A 21077-nucleotide genomic window follows, 5' to 3' on the forward strand; every position below is an offset into this window, starting at 1 on the left:
ATATTGATGATTTTTATACAATGAAATTTCCACAGCGTTTTATTCGCTCTCTCCTCACTGCTCCAGGAACATTACATTGATGTATTCAAAGGAGCTTTCCATTCTGAACACAAAACCTTTCTGGGAGATTCATCTTTCTTACTTTGGTTCCTTGCTCTAATAAGCAATGTTTCCTTTGCAAGTCAATTCATGCCTCTAGAACAGTGGTTCCCAATTAGCTAATTACTGAGAACCCCTTATTTTTCCAAAAACCAAGCCACACACCCCCTACTTTTGAAAATTTTGATAACTCTGTGGTAGCTACCTGTGCAAAGCATTTTTTTGAAGAAAATGTGGGCGGTCCCTAAAAAGCAAAGGGATTTTCGGTATACTAAGAAATAAACCATGAAGGTTGTAATATTACCACAAATTGCCTCTCCCTAGACAGTAGGAAAAACTTGTCTCCATTGCTTCACTACAACCGAATAATAAAAAAAGCAATTGTGCCCCTAACTTGTAAGTGTTATACTGTATATGTAGAAGGCTTTTTATATGAGAGTATTCAAACATGCTATTCCCTACCTGTAATCTGAAATGGTACACTTTAGGAAAACTTTGCAGTATATGGTTCTGCTAACTGAGAGATCCTGCACCTTCAAGACATAGGTGAAGACATGGTCAGGGATTGATAAAGTATTTGTGAATAATGAGTGGGAAACAGCTGGAATTTTGTAATGTTGGTAACAGTAGTAGTAATAGTAATTTGTTATTACTGTATTAATTAGTCCTCCTGTGCCCAAGTTTCATCCTAGGCTTAAAGAGATTAATTAGTTAAAAGCAATACTTATTTGGAGCGAGGTTGTGGCTTTCACTGTGCACTTAACAAGATTAAGCGAGTCCCTGGCAGGGGATGGTGCCGCAGACCCCCTGGGTTTGTTTTGAGGATCCTCGGGGGTCCCCGGACCCCTAAATGGGAACCACTGCTCTAGAGCACCCAAACTCTGTTAAAGCCCCACTTTTTGAACCAGAATAAAACAATGTAAATTTTCACATTTTAACTGTGGAATGTGTGCAATTGTGATAATGATGAACACTGTGCAGGCCAACACAGTTGATAAGAAAACACCCAAACCAAACAAAGCTGAGCCAATGTAGTGGCCATGAAGAAATTCTGAATACCTTGAAACATCACAGCCGTACCATGCAAGATGCATGTTTGTTAAAGACTTAAAGTGCACTTTAAAACCAAAACCACGCCGTGTAACTATTGAGACTGACTTTTCACATGACAGAATGGGCCAGACACAGCAATCATTTGTGAAAGTTTGTTCCAGTTTCAATATTTACTTATGATCACACACATTTAAAATCAATAAAATAATCCTTCAAAGAGGTTTCTACTGGAATGTATGTTTAATTTAATCCTGGCATCAGCTCTTTAAGTTTCCATAATGTGAACAAACAGTACCTCTTCCATAAGCACAGATCATAACCCTTTCATGAGAGAGAGAGATTTCACATTTAAACTGACAAGAGAAGCTGCCAGTTCATTTCCCAAAGAAATATTTATGTGAGCTGCAAGAAACATTTCTGTGAACTACATAATTACCCCAATTCAAAATAGAGACTTTCGACAAATGCAAAATCACCAAACCGCTCTTTGGTACTTTTGTCTCTTGCCTCACTGCTTTTGCAACACAGTTTGCAGTTTGAACTTATTACCAGCCAGCACATATAAATGTGCGTTATTCGAAACCATTTACGGAGTGAAACTCTTCCACAACAACTGAGACCAAACCAGAAACACCAATCAGCAAAATGAATTATGGTGAACACAACTATTATCGAGTAATGCTGGCAGGGGGGGGGGGGAAATCATTTTCAAAGGAGCCTATTTTCATTGCACATTTACAACCCCCTTTCTAATTATGCCTTTGTGATACTCAAAGGAATTTAAGCAGATTCGAACCAGGGGTCTCAGGCAAAGTGACTTCTGAAGTTTTCACAGCCATTTTTTCTTTTTTTAAATAGATGTGAAATACAAAAGTACTAAGATTTATCCAGTGGAATATCCAGAGCAGAACAGGCAACTAAGTCAACTGTACTCCAAGTTGCCAATAGTATTCATACCTTTAAAACTGCAAAGGTGTGAGACTTGCTTCCTCATGGTGTAACCCCACGCTAGTGAGAAGCATGAGGGTCAACTCACCATATGGGTGGGGCTAATTATGTGCATCTTTCATACCCAATCACTTTGCTCCTGCTCAGTGTTGCCAATCTAATGGTCCCTTGATTCACAAAAACTTCTGCAGCCTGAGATCGCACCATGAGGAAGTGACTCTTATGTTTCTATGGCTACCTGTGGAATGTGGCCTTGCTTACTCCTTGCCACAAATAAATGCTCCATCAAAATTAGGCGATTCAGTTCTAGCATTCCTGCCAGGCAAAGGGACAATCACATTGTCTGCCCTTAGTTTTGTTCTCTTACAAAGGCCCTCTTCATCAATAGAGCCATTCAGCGTGAAGGTCTGAAGGGTGTGCATCTTCTCTGGTTTTGCAGAATTACAACCCTGCGGGTGAAAACTTGTGTCTCAACTGCTGTAGCAGCATGGCATCCAATAAAGTTATATTCACTCACCCAATTTACATTTAAGGTTAGTGGTGACCTGCCTACATAGAGTAAGGTATTAAAAGTCTAAAAGTTCAGAAACAATAGTAACAGGCAGGAGGTTGCCATACTGCTTTTAAAAAAAATTATATGTCAATATCTAGTTATGTTCTGAAATAGCAGCCAATGCCTCAAATTAATAGCAATTTTTAAATAAACAAATCATGGGGGAAGCTACATCAACTTGCCAAAGATACTAAGTTTAAAATAAAGCTTCTTGAAGGAGATGATTTGTGTCCCAGATAATCTGGAATTTGTGAACAGTTAAAATGTTTCTGTTCAACTTCCAAAGAATTGTTCTGCCTCGTTAAATTTAAGCAGCTTGTTTTAGTTGTAGAGTTGAAAGATACCCATAGGTTTCTGGTCTGTTTGATAGGCAAACCATTAACAAAATAAGCTTTACAGTAAAACTGGAAGACAATTCTGCAGGTCTAGGACACAGAGATAGATAGCATATCCTTTCTCAGAGGCTACAACCCCAACACATTGTTCTTCCATAGATTATTCCATTAACCAGCAAGTCTGCCCTAGTAACCAGAAGGCAGAATAATGAAGTAGATCAGGCACCCCCAAACTGTGGCCCTCCAGATGTTTTGGACTACAATTCCCATCATCCCTGACCACTGGTCCTGTTAGGTAGGGATCATGGGAGTTGTAGGCCAAAACATTATGGAGGGCCGCAGTTTGGGGATGCCTAAAGTAGATGAACATCTGAAATGAAGTACACTATACAATTTCAGGAGAACACACAAGAACAAGTTGTTTCTTACTCATACCTGAAGCTAAACACATTTAATATTTTAAAAAATCCAAGACAAGCATTTTAGTTCATGTTGGCTCTTAAACAATTCCAAGGCCAACAGAAACCTCTTGTGAAAAAAATTCGGAAAGATAAAAATAGCCTCTAATCTTTTCCCATTTTGATAGTGGAATCTTGATTTTTTGTTTTGTTTTTACAAAATAATAGATACGAAATAGAATCCCTTCCCTTAGTTGATACAGAATAATTAGCCCCATGACAACAGGAAATACTTTCCCAATATATCACCAAATAGCAACAAGAACCACTGGTTCTTACAAAACACATTGGTGAGTGGATTAAATACTAATAGAATATGCATCTCTCACTATTATTCTACAGTGCAAAACTGCATACTTCAAGTTCAAGTGCACACCAACTGTGAAAAGCTTTGGAAATACCCCAAAATTACAGTGTTAAAGGACCAGGCTGTGAAGTATTAGGTTAAATTGAAGATCAGCAGATTAAAAAGGCACATAGTCTACATTTTGGCAAGAACACATTGATGTTCCTTGTTACCATAAAATATACTCCAAGCTGCACAGCAGCATCAATCATAGCATGGCGCATTCATTTGGTTCCATATGGCTCAGGACCACTTCACACAAGTCAATGTTTTACCAACACTTGTTTCCCGACTGGTGTATTCACAGCAAAATAGTCACAAGTAACACTATATGGTTTCTCCTTATAAAAGCGATCATTTTCTTTGTGGACAAAACACCCCGTGTGAAGTGCTCCTGTGGTAATAGGAAACTGCAATGTGCACTCCTGTTTATGGCACACGTATTATGACTTAAACTAATTGTGTAGCTGAAATGTACCAATATGCTCTTTGCGAATCTAGGTAGGTTACAACCAAGACAGCCTCAATTATCGACTTACTAGTTGAACATACTGTATATATAAAATCATTTATGCACCAACACAGGGTGTTTTAAATCAAGAACACAAGCCTCTTCGAGAAGAAAATTAAACATGTTGCAAACAAAAACTAAGCCATCTAGTCATATAATTAAATCATGCATATGTTAAAGTAATTTCCACATGAAGAGTTTTTACCCATATATTTTTTAAAATAGCTTTTCATGTTCTACCAATTGCTTTGTAAATTTGAGAAACTCAATTTAAAAAAGGGGAAAAAGGAAACAAATGTGTTGGTAGATATTAGCTTTGGTTTTTAGTTTGTGATGCAGCTGTGATAATTTCCATAGTGAACTAAAGAACATGGGTCAGGAATAAATATATAAACCTAAAGTAATATCAGTAAATACATTCAGAGGTCCAATTCAGCTGTTTATCTATAATCACATGTTCTATTAAATCATGTGCAGATAGATATCCACCCATAGAGGGAAAATGCATTATAATTCTAGCTCTATGCTGCTTTTTCTTTGGGGGGGGGAATCAGGAGCATAATTACATATACATGTTCTCCACGCTGACCATGGCAGATTTAGGTCACAAGTCTGAATTCATCCAATGTTCCATTAATAAGGCTTTATTTACATTTTATAAATTCAGGAAAGAGTTTGATGTGATGTGCAAGACAGGAGAATAATGTCACCGGCTGTAGGTGCAGAACCTTACGCTTTAACGCTGACCCACAGACAGCCAAGCAAAGTTCCATAGATCCATGTTTTCACATAGAGTTTTCGTCCAGATTCCGTCAGCAGCATAGTAACAGTCAGCCCACTTAAAAACAGAAAAGATGGCAGAGTTTTCTTGAGACTTAGTTTGGAACGGACACATTTCCCAGGGAACCTGTTCCTTCTTTTAGAATCTTTTGCATCATAAAATTCTATGAGCAACCTAGGAGAAAAGAAAAGATTTTTTTTAAAAAGGTAACATGCTTATCATAGTTTGGTGATGAACACAAATTTCACGCAAGTTATCATGTGCAAATAGTAATGGGGAGAGGTAGCTGTTGCACTGCCACAAACTTCATTATGTGAATTGGACACTTTTGTTCTCCCAAGTGGGCAAAATAGCAGGGTGGATAAAAATCAACAATTTTTTTTAAAAAATAAAAAAATCGGATTTTTTTAATTTAAAATAAAATGCTTTTTGAGGAAAATATATTACCATCCAAAGGTTATTCCATCATGAAATAAAGATTAGTTTTTTAATTATGTAGAATAAGGTTGTATATGTTTGTTTTTTTGGTAAATAAATTCCATTAATCCATTCACAATGTCATGCTCCTCCAGAGGTTTTTGTAAGATTATTGGGCAGTTTCTCTGCCTACAAGATATTATCACAGATGCTTGGTTTACTTTTGCAGTTCTCAAAACTGAATTTGACTCAACAGAGATCACATGTCTCTTCTTCACAGCAAAAATGTTATAACATGAACAGAGTTGAGAAAAAGACCTTAATTATATTGTTCTACAAACCTATGAATACAGAAACAACCCCTTCAGTGCTAAGTTTCAAGAAGTTCAGTGAATAGAATAGAAACAATATTTTTCTGATTGTTTGGAGTGGACAGTATTTAAGTTTTTCATGTGTAGGCTGGTCTGACAGTCTAAGTTTCTTAAAATATATATATTTTGTTTTTGTTTAGCCAAATTAGTTAACAAACATGGATGTTTGTTTAAGCAAATAACATATGCTGTAATGTTATTGTTTCAGTTGAATAAATCTATTTAAATTGTTATTATTAAGGTAATGATTATTTTTCTCCTTCCTAAGTACAACAGTAAAGTTGTCCAAATATGAAAGATTAACCTATTAAACTGGGGATAAAAAACTAATATGAAAAGTTGTTATTCTAAAAATCTTCATCTACTTGCATATTAAAGTTATACCAGCAAGAATTAGTCCTTATGTAGAAAACTACAGTATGATTTAAATCAAGCCTTACTGACTAGTGATTTAAATCAGTTTGATTTAAATCAAATCCACCCTGCAAAATAGACTCAATTGAGGAGAACAGCCTGGATTTGCCCAGGTAGGCTATGTAGCAAATGGGGACATAAATCCACCCTGGCGTAGCAAGCAAAGATACTTCACTACTCATCAGTTTATCTCTGTCCTAAAATGCATGCTCTAAAAAACTCTGTGCTTTGTAGTTTTTGGTGCTTAAGAATTTTATACTCGGAAACACCCATGGAAGTAAATTTAACCTGAGAGAAGGTGAGCTGACTCACAGCCACTAATAAGGTTACTATATGAACCAAGATTTGAAGCTCTGCTTCCCATATCCAAATCCAACCACTTGCACACACTGGCTATATTAACTTGTAGACATCCATACATTTCTAAAATACAAGCAAAAGGTCTGCAGGAAACCTTGTAGACCGGATCCAAACTTTGTTCCCACCAGCAGAAGTACCCCCTGAACGAAGGCAAAGCCTACTTTCCCTACTCCTCCCGTAGCATAGAGCACCATCTCTTTCTCATGCTGGAAGGTTCTCCAACCTTTCAGAAGAGCGTCATAGGTGGTGCTAGAAGGAGAGAGAGAGAACAGGCAAAAGATGTTGCTACCTTCTCCACTGGCAGCACCCCTTTGGTGGATCAGAAGCTTTCCGGAAGGTGCCTTTCCAACCATGGAAGGCAAAATCTGGATCCAACCCTTCATCGATGGTATGCAACAACCAGTTAAGATTTTGTTGAGTTCTGTGGAACTTTCAAGCCATATTAATGCTGCTCCAGAAGCAGCGTCACATCACTGTGTTTACTTACTTATCTTTGATTTCAAAACGTTCGTGAAGCCATCTTCTCATATACATCCGTTCTTCAGGAATATCTTTGAGTGCAATGCGGTCAACATAAATATGGATTCTTGGACACTCCTTACAAAGGAAGTCTAAAAAAACCCCAAAAGAGCGTCATGAATACCCTTGTCCCATCATGCGCAACTCTACTGTCGTTCAGTAAAATTAAAGCCAAGTCCAGTAATTGTGCAGTGTTATTCGGCATTCTTTAAAAGAAACAGGCTTTTGAAAATTACTTCAAGGTCGGAACTTTGAGTAACAAGATCACAATTTGTTTTATAATTTTTATTTTTTTAGAAAAATAATAATTTTCAGGTTGTTTTTCAAGGTAAGTACTCTCACAAGGCAGAGTATAACACCACTGTCTCCATCCGTGTTCAGAGACATTAATGTCTACAAAAACCTTAAATAATGTATGAAATGTATTTTTTTTTCCTTTTAAAATACGTTTCCAATCTAAAACATAGAGGGTTAGGAGTGTTACTTTCATAAGTGCCACTGAAGTGGACGCATACAATTTCTTTCTTTCTTTCTTTCTTTCTTTCTTTCTTTCTTTCTTTCTTTCTTTCTTTCTTTCTTTCTTTCTTTCTTTCTTTCTTTCTTTCTTTGGCTGTTGCAGTCAAAATCACCACCTTCTTCTAAAACTTGCGCAAATATATGAAACTGTTAGGAACATAGGAAGAGTCCTTCTGGATCATACCAAAGGCCCATCAAGTCTAATATTTTGTTCCCACAGTGGCCAACCAGGTGCCTAATGGCTTACAGTTCAGTACAGGAGATGTGAAAATCAACACACACACAAACTAAAAATACAACTTCAGGTGGACATACGAAAGTTACGGAATCCATCTGATGTTGAGAATCACAGTATGAAGTAGTATTTAGGGGCGGCAGGGAAGGGAGGAGAGAATCCCGAACAATTCCACAGGGCTGAAGTTCAGAGCCAGCAGGAACGAGAAGGTGACTTTTAAGTCTCAATGAAATTCAGGAATGCAGAAAATGGAACACGAGAACCATGGTATGTATCGTTAAGTGGATTCTGATACCAAGAGTACTGGGCACAGCTGAAAGGATTTTAAGCCGTGACCTTAGTTTTACTTTTATTGGTGGTTTGTGTGTTTTGGATATCCATTTATCACAAAATACCGTTCTGCAGGAACAAAATAAATCCTAATTTGTATCCTCCTGATTTTGTTTAGAACGTAACATGGAAGAAACGTGGACACTGGGGACTTCTGCATTCCTTCCCTTTTTTCCTTTTATCTCGCACCCTTCAAAAGGGGTATTCGAGGTATGCGCCTCTCCATACTTCTGCCACACACTGGTAGGTCAGGAGCATCTAGCATTACAAGAGTTGCATGTTGCCTTTGCCCTAGCTGAGGTTATTTTAGGGTCCCGGGCAGGTGCAAAGCAGTGCAAAGCAATCTCATTTAGCTCTTCGCCATCCAAGTGCCAATTTGCCCTGCAAGTCCTTGAAATTCATTATATCTTGGGTTGCCGTTTCAACCGTGTCAGCGCTGTACTCATGGGATAAAGCAGGCACCCCCAAATTTCGGGCCTCCAGATGTTTTGGACTACAATTCCCATCATCCCTGACCACTGGTCCTGTTAGCTAGGGATGATGGGAGTTGTAGTCCCAAAACATCTGGAGGGCTGAGTTTGCCTATGCCTTAAGGCAGGCATCCCCAAACTTCGGCCCTCCAGATGTTTTGGACTACAATTCCCATCATCCCTGACCACTGGTCCTGTTAGCTAGGGATCATGGGAGTTGTAGGCCAAAAAATCTGGAGGGCTGCAGTTTGGGGATGCCTGGGATAAAGCAAAAAGGAAGGCGCAACATAAAATCAAAATTGCCTCATGGCAGTCCTCCAGCTTTTCTTCCAAAGTGTGGAAACTACTATGGGAGAAACTGCCACTCTCACTTCTGTATACTATGTTACCCTTAGCCTTAATACCATTCTAATTTTTTTAAAACAAAAACAAATGGTCAATGCAGTTGCGAGAACAAAACTCTTGATTATATCCAGTTGACCAAGGAACTATTTTAATTGTATGTAGTTCATCTTAGCAAGACTAATCCATTCCCCCCCCCCCGAAAGACACAATGTCACTGTAACTACTTTGGCTTACCAGTGGATAAGAACAATTTATGGCATTCCTGTTTTTGCGGAGGAACAGCTGGATTCTATCATAAGAGCCACTAAAGGTTGCGTAGTCCCATGACCCTTAATTTCACATCGGCTCAACTCCCCAAAGGCTTATGTAATTAAGCTAAAAAAACCAAACCCCATTGCAACAATTCATTAAGTACAAATTACATCCAACTTCAGGAATATTGGCTTGAAATGCCAGCATTTGATGGGTTGCTTAATTCTTCCAAAGTTGCCAAAAGGCTATTCTTGGAAGGAGGAATAAAACAAAACTCTCCCTCCGCAAGAAGCAACATAATTAAGAACCATACATTACCCTCAAGCTTTTGATTAGGGGCAACTTTCTTGCTGTGAATCAGAAACTGATTAGAATGTGTTAGGCAAATTCTCATGGGAACAAAAGCACAACCAACTTGAAAGGAACTATTTCTAGGATGGCTTTCAGTCGTAGGAAATAAAAGGAGTAGAAACGAAACATCAATGAGCATCTGTGTTTGCTTGCAGAAGTACCATAATCATGAGAAACGGGAGGAAAAAACTAAGATAATTTCAGATAGATTAAATGGCAAGAACACCGAAGCCATTAGCACTACAATGTTTCTACTACTGGGACTGAGGAATGGGAATGAATCATAATGGCTGTGACACAGTGTTCTTCATCCATTCTCCAAAGAGGGATAAAAAGGAAGCAAAGTACAAAACTATCCAAAAGGTTAACAGGCTCAGAAACAAGTAGTAGTTTGAGTCTTGTCAAATGGGTTTATATTTTGTGTAATACAATAAAAGACGAATACTAAAATATAAACAAGCTTAAATGCATTACGTCAGGCATGTCAAACCTGCGGCCCTCCAGATGTTTTGGACTACAATTCCCATCTTCCCCAACCACTGGTCCTGCTAGCTAGGGATCATGGGAGTTGTAGGCCAAAACATCTGGAGGGCCGCAGGTTTGACATGCCTGCATTACGTTTTTCGAAACAGGAAAAAATCACGCACGCCCCCCGCCTAGGAGTACACACAAAATCACTGAAGTCACCCGTTTGTTTTGATAAAAGAAGCGATCTTCTTAAATATAGTGGTAGTCCCTGCACCTGATTTCATCACAGGCCAAGAGCTGACATGTAGGTTTTAATCCAAAACAGTGATTAAAGGGCTGTTTCCCCAAAATTAATGAACACTAGTCAGATCTTGCAAGTATGCCAAAGGCAGAGTGCAATAGGAGAGAGGGATGATTTCTAGTACAGTGGTACCTCTACTTACGAATAACTCTACTTACAAATGTTTCTACTTACGAATGGAGCTCCGTCCGCCATCTTGGATGCAGTTTAGATAGGATTTTTTCTACTTACGAATTTTTAGATAGGGTTGCTTCGACTTACGAATTTTTTTCTCCCAATGCATTCCTACGGGATTCGACGTACAAATTTTTTCTACTTACAAAAGTGCATTCGGAACACATTAAATTCGTAAGTAGAGGTACCACTGTATTTCTAGACAAGAAAAGTGACCCAGGAGATAGTGACAGATATCCACAGTCCTTTAAAGAGGGCTTAATCTGTCAAGGTTAGGGGTAGATGCTGCGATCACCCTGGCTATCATTGCCACATTGAAAGATGCCCATGATCACCCGCAAGGAAAAAGGGGGTATGGTTCAGATAAATCAGATGTGGGGAAACGCTGGCCCTTCAAAGGTTCCTGAACTACCACTGGCCATGTTTGCTGATGGGAGCTGCAATTCAACAAGACCTGGTGGGCCAAAGTCCCCCACTTTTGAGGTAAATGGACCAGGCATTACTTTCTAGTCAGGAATAATGGGTTGGACAAGTACCAAAATTAACATCAGAACAGGGAAAGTGTGTGACTTCCCACCAGTCTTTCCTGAGCAAGAATATTTTGGACTGTCCTTCATCCCCATGGATGAGAATAATCGCAACAAAAGATTAAGTCGAAATCTTCATAAAACCCATTTTGAGATAGCTAAAAATTAGGAGCAGACAAGCCTATGTGAATTTAAAATACCTGGTCAGAGAACCTCAGAGGTCACCCACTTGCTGATTGCAGGAAATCTGTTGCCACCCAGTCTCTGCTTAAAAACCTCTCATGAAGATGATTCAGACACCTGATAATCAGTTTCCCCCCAAGCACAGGTGAACAGTCACAACCATCTCAAGTTTGCTTGCCCAAGAAGGGGACATTAGCCACTGGGCACTAGTTGTCACAAATCTCAGGATTGTCCTCTTAGGGTTTACACCACTGCCTCCTTTAAGGCAGCTGGCACAGAAGCATTTAACTTCTAGACCAACCCAATCAACCTCTTCTGGCTGGTTTTTACAAGAGTTGAGAACACATCATTGGCCCAAACCTTTCACGAGTGCTTTGTCCACATTCCTGCATACTAGGCCCCGCCCACCTGTCAAATATGGCTTGCGGAGGGTTGGCTACGATTCGGTCCAACCCGCTGTCCGAAACAGAATCCCCATTATTTCTTAATTTGATTCACCGTCACCTACTCACCTGTCATGGCTGGAGCCACTTTCCTTTGTCCTTTCTGGTCCACGGTACCTTCATATGCTACTGTAATGTCATAAACTGCATCTAAGTAGGTCCTCATTGAATCAATTGCAACGTGAGTAGCCTTCACCCGTGGAGTCAATACATGTTTTAACACAGCAAGTCCTAAGCAAGAGAAAAAGTATACTGAAAATGTATTAAAAGTGGCTTTTTCTCCTGGAGAACTGAAGCCTCCAGATCAGGCATCCCCAAACTGCAGCCCTCCAGATGTTTTGGCCTACAACTCCCATGATCCCTAGCTAACAGGACCAGTGGTCGGGGAAGATGGGAATTGTAGTCCAAAACATCTGGAGGGCCGAAGTTGCCTGCTCCAGAGTATAATGATAGTGTTACATATTAACTCCCGTTTGTCTCTAGTCTGCAGGTCACATTAAATTAGGGGTCCAGTCTGCATATAACATTAAGCCAAATCACGTGGGCTCCCAAAGCCAATTTTGCAGCAGCTTTGCTCTTCCTCCAGTCATTGTGCTTTGGGACATGCCATGGTTTGGCTTACTGCATCGTCTGAAGCTGGGCTCATGGTTTAAGCTCTCCCAAGACAAACCACGAGCTGTAACCAAGGTTTGCCCTACAGTTTAGAACTCTTAGAGAGCCCAACCACAAGTTCAGATCCAGACAATATGCCAAGACAAAGGAGCAGCAATACTGGCCAAAAGAGGGGCAAAGTAACCACAATCTATTTCTTGGAAGTTCCTCATTCACACTAAATCACGGCTTGGCTTCAAGTTATGCGTGAACAAGGCTGGTGTACTGAAAACTTTCTACCTCAAGGAACTGTTTGCCCAGGAACCCTAATACAATTTGCCACAGAATCGCTGGGCACTGCAGAGGATTCTGGAACATGTTTCAGGTTAGTCACAGAGTTCATGGAGGGTGCGGCCAGGCCTGCTGGGCCTCAGCAACAGCACCCTAAGACGCAGAGTGTCCTACTTATTCCACACATACCGTAAATGCATCCAACACTGTTCTGCATACCAAAGGTGGAAACATTGGTTGTGGCAAACAAGTCATTGTTTCATGGAAGCCCGCCTGCCACCACTGATCTCATCAAGGATCACTAGCTAAGCACCAAAAGAACCCACATAGAAAAACAAAATGAAAACCACAGCTTAGATCAAATTTCAAGAGCAAGCATCTTAAGCAAATTGAATTCTAGGTAAAAGAAAAGTGTGAAAGAATATCAAAGACTGTCAAGCACGCCTATCCGTGGTACACCGTACTGCATAGATAAAAATGATGACCTTAATATTCCCCCCACTAGAAAGCCATGGGAAAATAATAGCATTCCCAGCTTGTACAACATGTTCATGTATTCCTCAAGTCTTAAGAGGTCAGTATTTGAAGTCTGCCTTTTATAAACTTTCAGCCTATGGGGAACACTAGATAAATTGTAGCCTGCAAGTTAGGGCTTCCTAATGTCAAGATTTGCCCTAATCCTTACCCATAAATACTTTTACATCCAAAGAGAGCTGCTTTGGACATTGAGCTATTCAACTGTTTCCTTCAGTTTTCCGCAACCAGGTTCAATTGAGTAGCCCAAGGAGAAACCCAGATGAGTCCTGATAGTTGGGTGGGCTTTACTGATAGATCAGCTGGCTCATTCCATCTTAAATTAAGTTACATGCCCTCAAAGATTTTGCCCTATCGGTTAAGTTTGGCTTCCAAGCAAAACTATGGTTCATATGTTACTCACAGATTATTTAAAGCATATTAATATGCAGCAGAAATACGTAAAGATCTAAATTCCTATTATGCATTTATAATAAGAGATTTACTTTTGGTAAGTTGCAAGTCCTTGTACAAAAGGATCTTACAATGAATCTCACAATCACGTTCCTTTAAAAAAATATGAGGTGCCATCTTCATTAGAAAATGGAGTTCATGGCAGAATACATAACATGTTTAGAACTATAGTGCAACATTGAAACATAAAACAACGCTATGCAATTGAGAGAAATAAAACCTGTTCAACCAGAGGAAAATGAAATAATTTGAAATGTGAACTAAAGCAAGACAAGAGTTCCTTAAAGAAGAGACAGTCTGCTTTTATTTTTGGAAACATTAACTGAAATTCCAGTATCCTGCTGTTAACAAAATCCCACCATCCAAAATCAATATTAAAATAATAGGGAGGTCTCAATCTTGCCCTTACTTTGTGTAAAAAATAGAATCTGACAACATGGCTGTGACTATGATATATTCGGTTACAGCTTAGTGCTCCAATGATTCTACTACATACAGAGGGTTGCTTCAAATCCTCCATTTACAGAGTAGTTAAAGACAGTTCATTTTCTACACCAACAGGAATGTGCTGCATCTCTTAACCAACTTTCCTGCAAACAATATTTCTCTCTTTCTCTTTTTACTGCTTCCACCAAACTGTATTCCTTCAACACTTGTTACAACCAAGGACAACACTGATGTCAGGTCCATCGCAGCCATTCCAGAAATGTTTACTTATTCAATACAAGACTATGCAAATATTTTGAAACCTAACACAGCTTTTTAGCATGTGAATTTTGTATCAAAAGTGCCACTGTGTTTGTGTTGCTGAGATGTTGTTCCAGCCCGGACGCAGTGTTATGACAGCAATAGTTTTTATTACCAAGCGTTCAGTTCGGCTAATATTGTTCCAAGCTTTCGATAAAACATTCACAAAGCTTAACCAAGGAAAAATGTGTACCTCACTTGAAAAGAACAGGTTTGCAACTTTAGCACATACATATCTGAATCCCTTGTGGCCTTCAAGATGTATGATGCAAGAATGGGACTGCTGTTCTGGACATGAGTCACAAAGTGCTGGTCAAATTATAAGCCTGATTTGGCAGTAAGCACTAACTACCATGAGCATCTGCTAATTATTTTAGGAACCCATGTCCAATTGTGTGATAGGAATTCCCTTTCCTCTCCTCCCTGCAACCCCCCAGGTCTGCTCTGAAGGGTGAGTGGTGGGTGGGAACAAGTAGATATCGCACACACCTCCAAGCCTAAATACTGAGTCTTGCCATGTTGCTAAATAATACTTGTATGGGACGCGGGTGCTGCTGTGGCCTAAACCACTGAGCCTCTTGGGCTTGCCGATCGGAAGGTCGGCAGTTCGAATCCCTGCGACGGGGTGAGCTCCCGTTGCTCTGTCCCAGCTCCTACCAACCTAGCAGTTCAAAAGAACACCAGTGCAAGTAGATAAATAGGTTCTGCTGTTGCAGGAAGGTAAACGGCATTTCCGTGCGCTCTGGTTTCTGTCACAGTGTCCCATTGCACCAGAAGTGGTTTAGTCATGCTGGCCACATGACCCGGAAAGCTGTCTGTGGACAAACGCCGGCTCCCTTGGCCTGAAAAGTGAGATGAGTGTCGAACCCCATAGTTGCCTTTGAGGGGACTTAACTGTCAGGCCGAGTTTGGAGAAGTCTGATTGTAGCCAAACTTCAGAAACTTCCCATTCTGAAATATGTTTTTGATCTGAGTATCCATGTGACTATACACAAGCCTGAATTTTAACAGAGCTCTGTGGCTTCGTAATAATTGGCAAGATTACCAAACATGTTGCTGAGAACTAAGCATTTAATTCCTAGTGTTCTAAATGGAGGCTCTCAAAACATTCTGTTGTTTATTTGCTTCTGTTTGAATAAGCTTTACCTTGATTTTCATATTTATTCCTAATATTATTTTGTCTGTGATGTAGCCTTGTGAACCACCAGATTTGCCTATTTATTAAAAATGGTTCTTTCCCACAAGGTGGATTCAAGGTGGCTCACATAAGAACACATAATACATTAAGTAAAACATAAGAAGAGAACAAATTCAAACATCGATACAAGTGCCAGTCATTAAATCATTAAAACAAGGCCAGTGGAAACTGCAGCAAGAACTCAGATCCTGAACAGTGTGTTTAAAATGAAATAAAGGGGGAAAATGAGATACCCAAGGTATCCAGGCTGCAATGCAGTTGGCTTTAAAAAGTCAAATTTGCACCTTGATTTGAGCGCAGAAGCCAATTAGCATCCAATGCAGGACAAAAAGAAAGAAATGTTTAGTATTTTCTCAAAGCCTAAACCCAGCCAAAATGCTAGCAGCAGTAATTCTGTAGCAATTAAAAGTTTCTGAATGCTTTATTGTGTTTAGACTAGGAAAGGAAGTCTGATAACCAGCCACTGTTACTCCAATTCCTTTCCACTTGAAAATAAATTCTAAGTGAAGAGCAATGACGGCTCTGTAGTACAAAGCTTGTACTGTTAGGCTGAATGTTACAACCACACAAAAAATTAAAAAGATAAGAGAGCCTGGCCTCTTGCCTTGCCAACTAGATGGTGATTCTTGAAACCGATACATGATTATCAGACTTGCAGCTAAACCTTTATGTACTCAGAGTACAAAGACGTCAAGTAGGATGTTTGTTGCCTGGAAAGTTGAACCTTGTTTTCTGAACTACCAAAGTGCACAAATTTGTTACAGGGAAGGCTGGTCCAGTCTATATTCATCCGAGTTTACTTTTCATTAAATAAATGACTAATAAGCGCAGCAAATAATATTATTAATATATCATAGAATCACAGAATTGGAAGGGATTCTAAGCCTTTGCAATGCAGGAATCTCAATGAAAGCACCCAAGACTGTTAACAATATTCAGAAGCGTGAAAATATTCACTGTACTAAAGCTTCTAAAGAGGAGCATGGTCACCCAAAAATGCCTGGCAAATTGCATTTTAAAATGTTTAATCTAAGTTCTTTGGGTGCAATTCAATGTTGCGCTATGATAAATGTTTCATCTGTGTAAGAATTTCAGCTTGTGAGGTGGAACAAGTCTCCTCCTGAGCAAATTTCAGGGGGTGCCACCGGGGGAAGCCCCATTCCACAAGGGGAAGTCCTTGCACAGGGCTTCTGCTAGAAGGTCCTGCTAGGTGAATCCTGCCCTTTGGATTAGTTGCCATTTTTAAAATGCTGACTGAAATATATAGATGTGTGCACATGGACATGAGAGATATTCTTGGCAGAGAGCTCAGTCAATCAGTGTTATACTGTAACAAAGCAGCTATATGTACTGTATATGCCTGCGTTCTGAGAGAGTCTCTCTGTCTGTGGTGGTTATAGTATGAGGGATTGGTTAATGGCAGTTGCTGAGAGAGTGTTCATGCTGTTAACACTCTGTTTACTACAATAAACACTAGGTAGTTGTAGCTTTCAAGCTGTTCTTTCCTTCATTGTCCAGAAGGACAGACAGCGTTCAAACTTCAATCGGCTTCCAATGACATTGCGTACTCTGCAAAGCTCATGCCAGAGGAAGCGTGTGGGCACAATATTTATTAGCACACTTTGCTTGCAATAAATCTCTTAAAGGACATAAAGGTAAAAAGGTAAAGGGGACCCTGACCATCAGGCCCAGTCGTGTCCAACTCTGGGGTTGCAGCACTCATCTCGCTCTATAGGCCGAGGGAGCCAGCGTTTGTCTGCAGACAGCTTCCGGGTCATGACAAAGCTGCTTCTGGCGAACCAGAGCAGCGCACGGAAACGCCGTTTACCTTCCCGCCAGAGCGGTCCCTATTTATCTACTTGCACTTTGGTGTGCTTTCGAACTGCTAGGTGGGCATGAGCTGGGACCGAGCAACGGGAGTTCACCCCATTGCAGGAATTCAAACCACCGACCTTCTGATCAGCAAGATACTGTAACAGAGCAGCTATATGTACCGTGTATGCCTGGATTCTGAAAGAGTCTCTCTTTCTGTGGTGGCTATAGTATGAGGGATTGGTTAATGGCAGTTGCTGAGAGAGTGCTGTTAACACTCTGTTTACTACAATAAACACTAGTTGTAGCTTTCAAGCTGTTCTTTCCTTCATTGTCCAGAAGGACAGACAGTGTTCAAACTTCAATCGGCTTCCAATGACATTGCGTACTCTGCAAAGCTCATGCCAGAGGAAGCGTGTGGGCACAATATTTATTAGCACACTTTGCTTGCAATAAATCTCTTAAAGGACATAAAGGTAAAAAGGTAAAGGGGCCCCTGACCATCAGGCCCAGTCGTGTCCAACTCTGGGGTTGCAGCACTCATCTCGCTCTATAGGCCGAGGGAGCCAGCGTTTGTCTGCAGACAGCTTCCGGGTCATGACAAAGCTGCTTCTGGCGAACCAGAGCAGCGCACGGAAACGCCGTTTACCTTCCCGCCAGAGCGGTCCCTATTTATCTACTTGCACTTTGGTGTGCTTTCGAACTGCTAGGTGGGCATGAGCTGGGACCGAGCAACGGGAGTTCACCCCATTGCAGGAATTCAAACCACCGACCTTCTGATCAGCAAGCCCTAGACTCTGTGGTTTAACCCACAGCGCCACCTGGGTCCCTTGTCTTAAAGGACATACCCCTTGTGAAAAGTTTCCTTGTTTGAAACAGTAATGCTACCTGCAGTACCAATGAAAAGGAACAAACACTAAGACCACATGCTTTATATTTTACGTGTAGATTCTGCACCCACCTATGGTCAAGCCTCACTCTTTTTCAACTAATGTCCCTTTCTCCTTGGTGATCCTTAAACTGTAGGGCTGTGTCTACTCAAGAGAGAATGTTATCTGTTCGAAGTTCCCTGCTTCCCAAACTTCTTTGAAGTTCACCTTACCTGCCTTTTCAGCATATGATTGACTATCTGCAATGGTTTTGGGTAGCTCTGGGTTATACCGTGTTCCCTCTGGAAAAATCACAAGATACATCTGTGGAATTAAAAAAAAATATTTATATGCACAATTTTTTTTAAGGAAGCATCACAACATGATCTCTAAGCTACAGTATGATAGCAAAGTATGTGTGTGTGTGCAATGGGGAGGGGAGAAGAGGGATGAATAAAACACAGAGGACATGTTTGTAAAGATATGCAATAACAGTAGACAGTAGTTTTCAGTTAAGATGAGCAATCTTGATACAGTATTCAAGGAATCCCAATTTTCAAGGAAAAATTAACAGAGGAACATAAGCAGCAGAAGCAACAAAAATTGTGTGTAAGAACATACTAAATGGTTCAAGTCAGAGAAAGTAAACCAACAGAGTTTAGTGAGCAAATCTCTCTCTCTTTATATCCTGTCCAGAGATCCCTAACCAGTTGCAACTGAATGTACTGCAACTTTAAATAATACAAAGACCAAGAAATACGAGATGCCTTCTCAACTAGAACAAATTAACCCAACAACCCTGGCTAGCAAACCTTGTTTGGTGTGTGACAGCTATAGGTATTGGCAAGCAAAGAGAACGTGCTATCCTTTGCATGACACTCAGCTGACAAGGAAGGAAGGTATTCTGCTGATTTCTTCCTGATCCCAACATGCAAAAAGGGATGCAATTTAGCTTTGGTGAGTATGATGAACACTCAGTTACAAAGGTTCCAGAAAGTTGATACATCAGAAGTAGGTTTTATATTCTAACATGGAAGAGTTTTCTGGGAGGGTACAGTGCTATCTACTAAGCACATGGGAAACATCCGTTCACAGGAAAAGAAAGTGTGTAAGCCAAACACAGACTCCTTCATGCTGGAAGCCATTTTGGCATGCACAAGGTGTATAAACCGACAAACCGACAAACAAACACCCCACTCCAGCCACTCATGTGTTCAGCAGGGGCCATGCACCTGGGGCAACATATGAGCTAAGCATTTTTGTCACTTGTCATTCTTATGGTAGTTAGAACGCACACAAAGACACACTCATACACAAATGGGAAGTATATAATCTTACTGGAGTTCCAGCCTTTATATGGGCTTGCAACTTGTTCCTCATTTTCCTTTCATTAAATTTGGCACTTCGTTTCACATAGACTCCTCCATGCTAGCAAAGAAAGAAAGAAAGTATACTGATGACAATAGTTTATGAAACAAAGTACACAGATTTTCAATATTCTAAAAAAAAAAAGAAAGAAATTAGAAATGCCAATTTTTAATAAACAAACAAACAAATAGAACTAAGGTCCATCTAAAAAGACCCATTATTACACTTTATGCAAAACTTTTTCACACTTGTTAAACAGCTTAAACTGGAACCAACAGGTGAAACTGTAGCAAGGATATTAAAGAGCTAAAATTAATTGGTGATACTCGGTCTCCCCTGAAGAAGACAGGTGTTCCAGAGAGAGAAATCAGAGAAATCAGGAAAGAATTAGAAGAGCTGGGACACTGACGGGGAGCTGAGGGATAAGCTGTGTTGCCATTTGCTATGGTGAAGGACTATGGATAATTTACATACAAAAAGTCCCAGGTTCAATCCCTGGTAGGTTCAGTTAAAAGGATCCATTACCAGGGTGAAATCCTGGAGGGCTGTTACCTGTCAAAATAGTTGATAATAGACAAATAAGTCTAGCATAATTCAACTTGCTAAACTCCTCAGCTTTGCTTTGTCTAATGCTGCACCTGCACGTTAATGTCATAGCTTGCCTCAAAGAATCCTGGGATGTGTAGTTTGTTAAGGGTGCTGAGAGTTGCTAGGAGACCCCAGAACTGCAATTCTCAGAGGGGCTTAACAGCCAATCCCTCTTCCCAGGGAACTACGGGAAATGTGGTTCTGTGGGGAGGAATGGGGGTTTCCTAGGAACTCTCAGCACCCTTAACAAGCTGCAACTCTCGGGATAAAGTAATACTACTTTAAAAGTAGAGTGCAGATGGAGCGTAAATGGGAGCACACTTTCAAGTTACGCTTCATGAACTACACCTATGTAATATTCTTCTAAAAGCACAGCCAATTCCATATGGAGACTAATCAAACATTCCAAGAACAAGTTATTTAAGTATGATATTTTCCCCATCCCCACCGGAATACAAAGCAAATAATATCAGCTAGATCAGGAGTCAGCAAAGTTTTTTTGGCTTGGGCCGGTTCACGGTCCCGCAGACACTGCGGTGGCCCGGAGTGTGCGCACGCATGCGCAAATGCTATTTCCGGTGCTCCTTCCAGCAAGGAGGTATGTGCAGCTTCCCATTGGCTACAGGAGCTTCCTGCAGCCAATGGGAAGCCAGCCAGTGTCGCAGAAGGTGATCCCCGCTCTGCTCCACACCAGTTTAGTGCGGCACACGGGAGTCAACCTAGCAGGCGGTGGGGGTTCCCGAGTGGGTGGAAGGGGTCCATTGGGCAGTTAAACAACCCCCATGGGCTGTTAGGTTGCTGACCCCTGAGCTAGATGCATGCATAGTCACACTACAAAATGCTGTTAAACCAAGCAACCCACCTTT

The 21077-nt window shown here is 40.5% G+C and overlaps 1 protein-coding gene across 1 annotated transcript in view; it reads right to left on the reverse strand.

Annotated features, from left to right (window-relative positions):
- Positions 1-1303: 1303 nt before the first annotated feature.
- AGPAT5 (1-acylglycerol-3-phosphate O-acyltransferase 5) overlaps positions 1304-21077 on the reverse strand; it is a 31902-nt gene continuing 12128 nt past the window's right edge. Inside the window, exons 5-9 of the mRNA XM_035109953.2 lie at positions 19594-19683; positions 18489-18579; positions 11830-11991; positions 7134-7257; positions 1304-5258 (exon numbers count right to left, since the gene is read on the reverse strand). Coding sequence (XP_034965844.2) covers positions 5033-5258; positions 7134-7257; positions 11830-11991; positions 18489-18579; positions 19594-19683 — 693 coding nt within the window. The 3' untranslated portion in view covers positions 1304-5032. The remainder of the gene's footprint in view (positions 5259-7133; positions 7258-11829; positions 11992-18488; positions 18580-19593; positions 19684-21077) is intronic.

The sequence above is a fragment of the Zootoca vivipara genome, chromosome 3 (assembly GCF_963506605.1).
Source record: "Zootoca vivipara chromosome 3, rZooViv1.1, whole genome shotgun sequence".
NCBI classification, from domain to species: domain Eukaryota; kingdom Metazoa; phylum Chordata; class Lepidosauria; order Squamata; family Lacertidae; genus Zootoca; species Zootoca vivipara.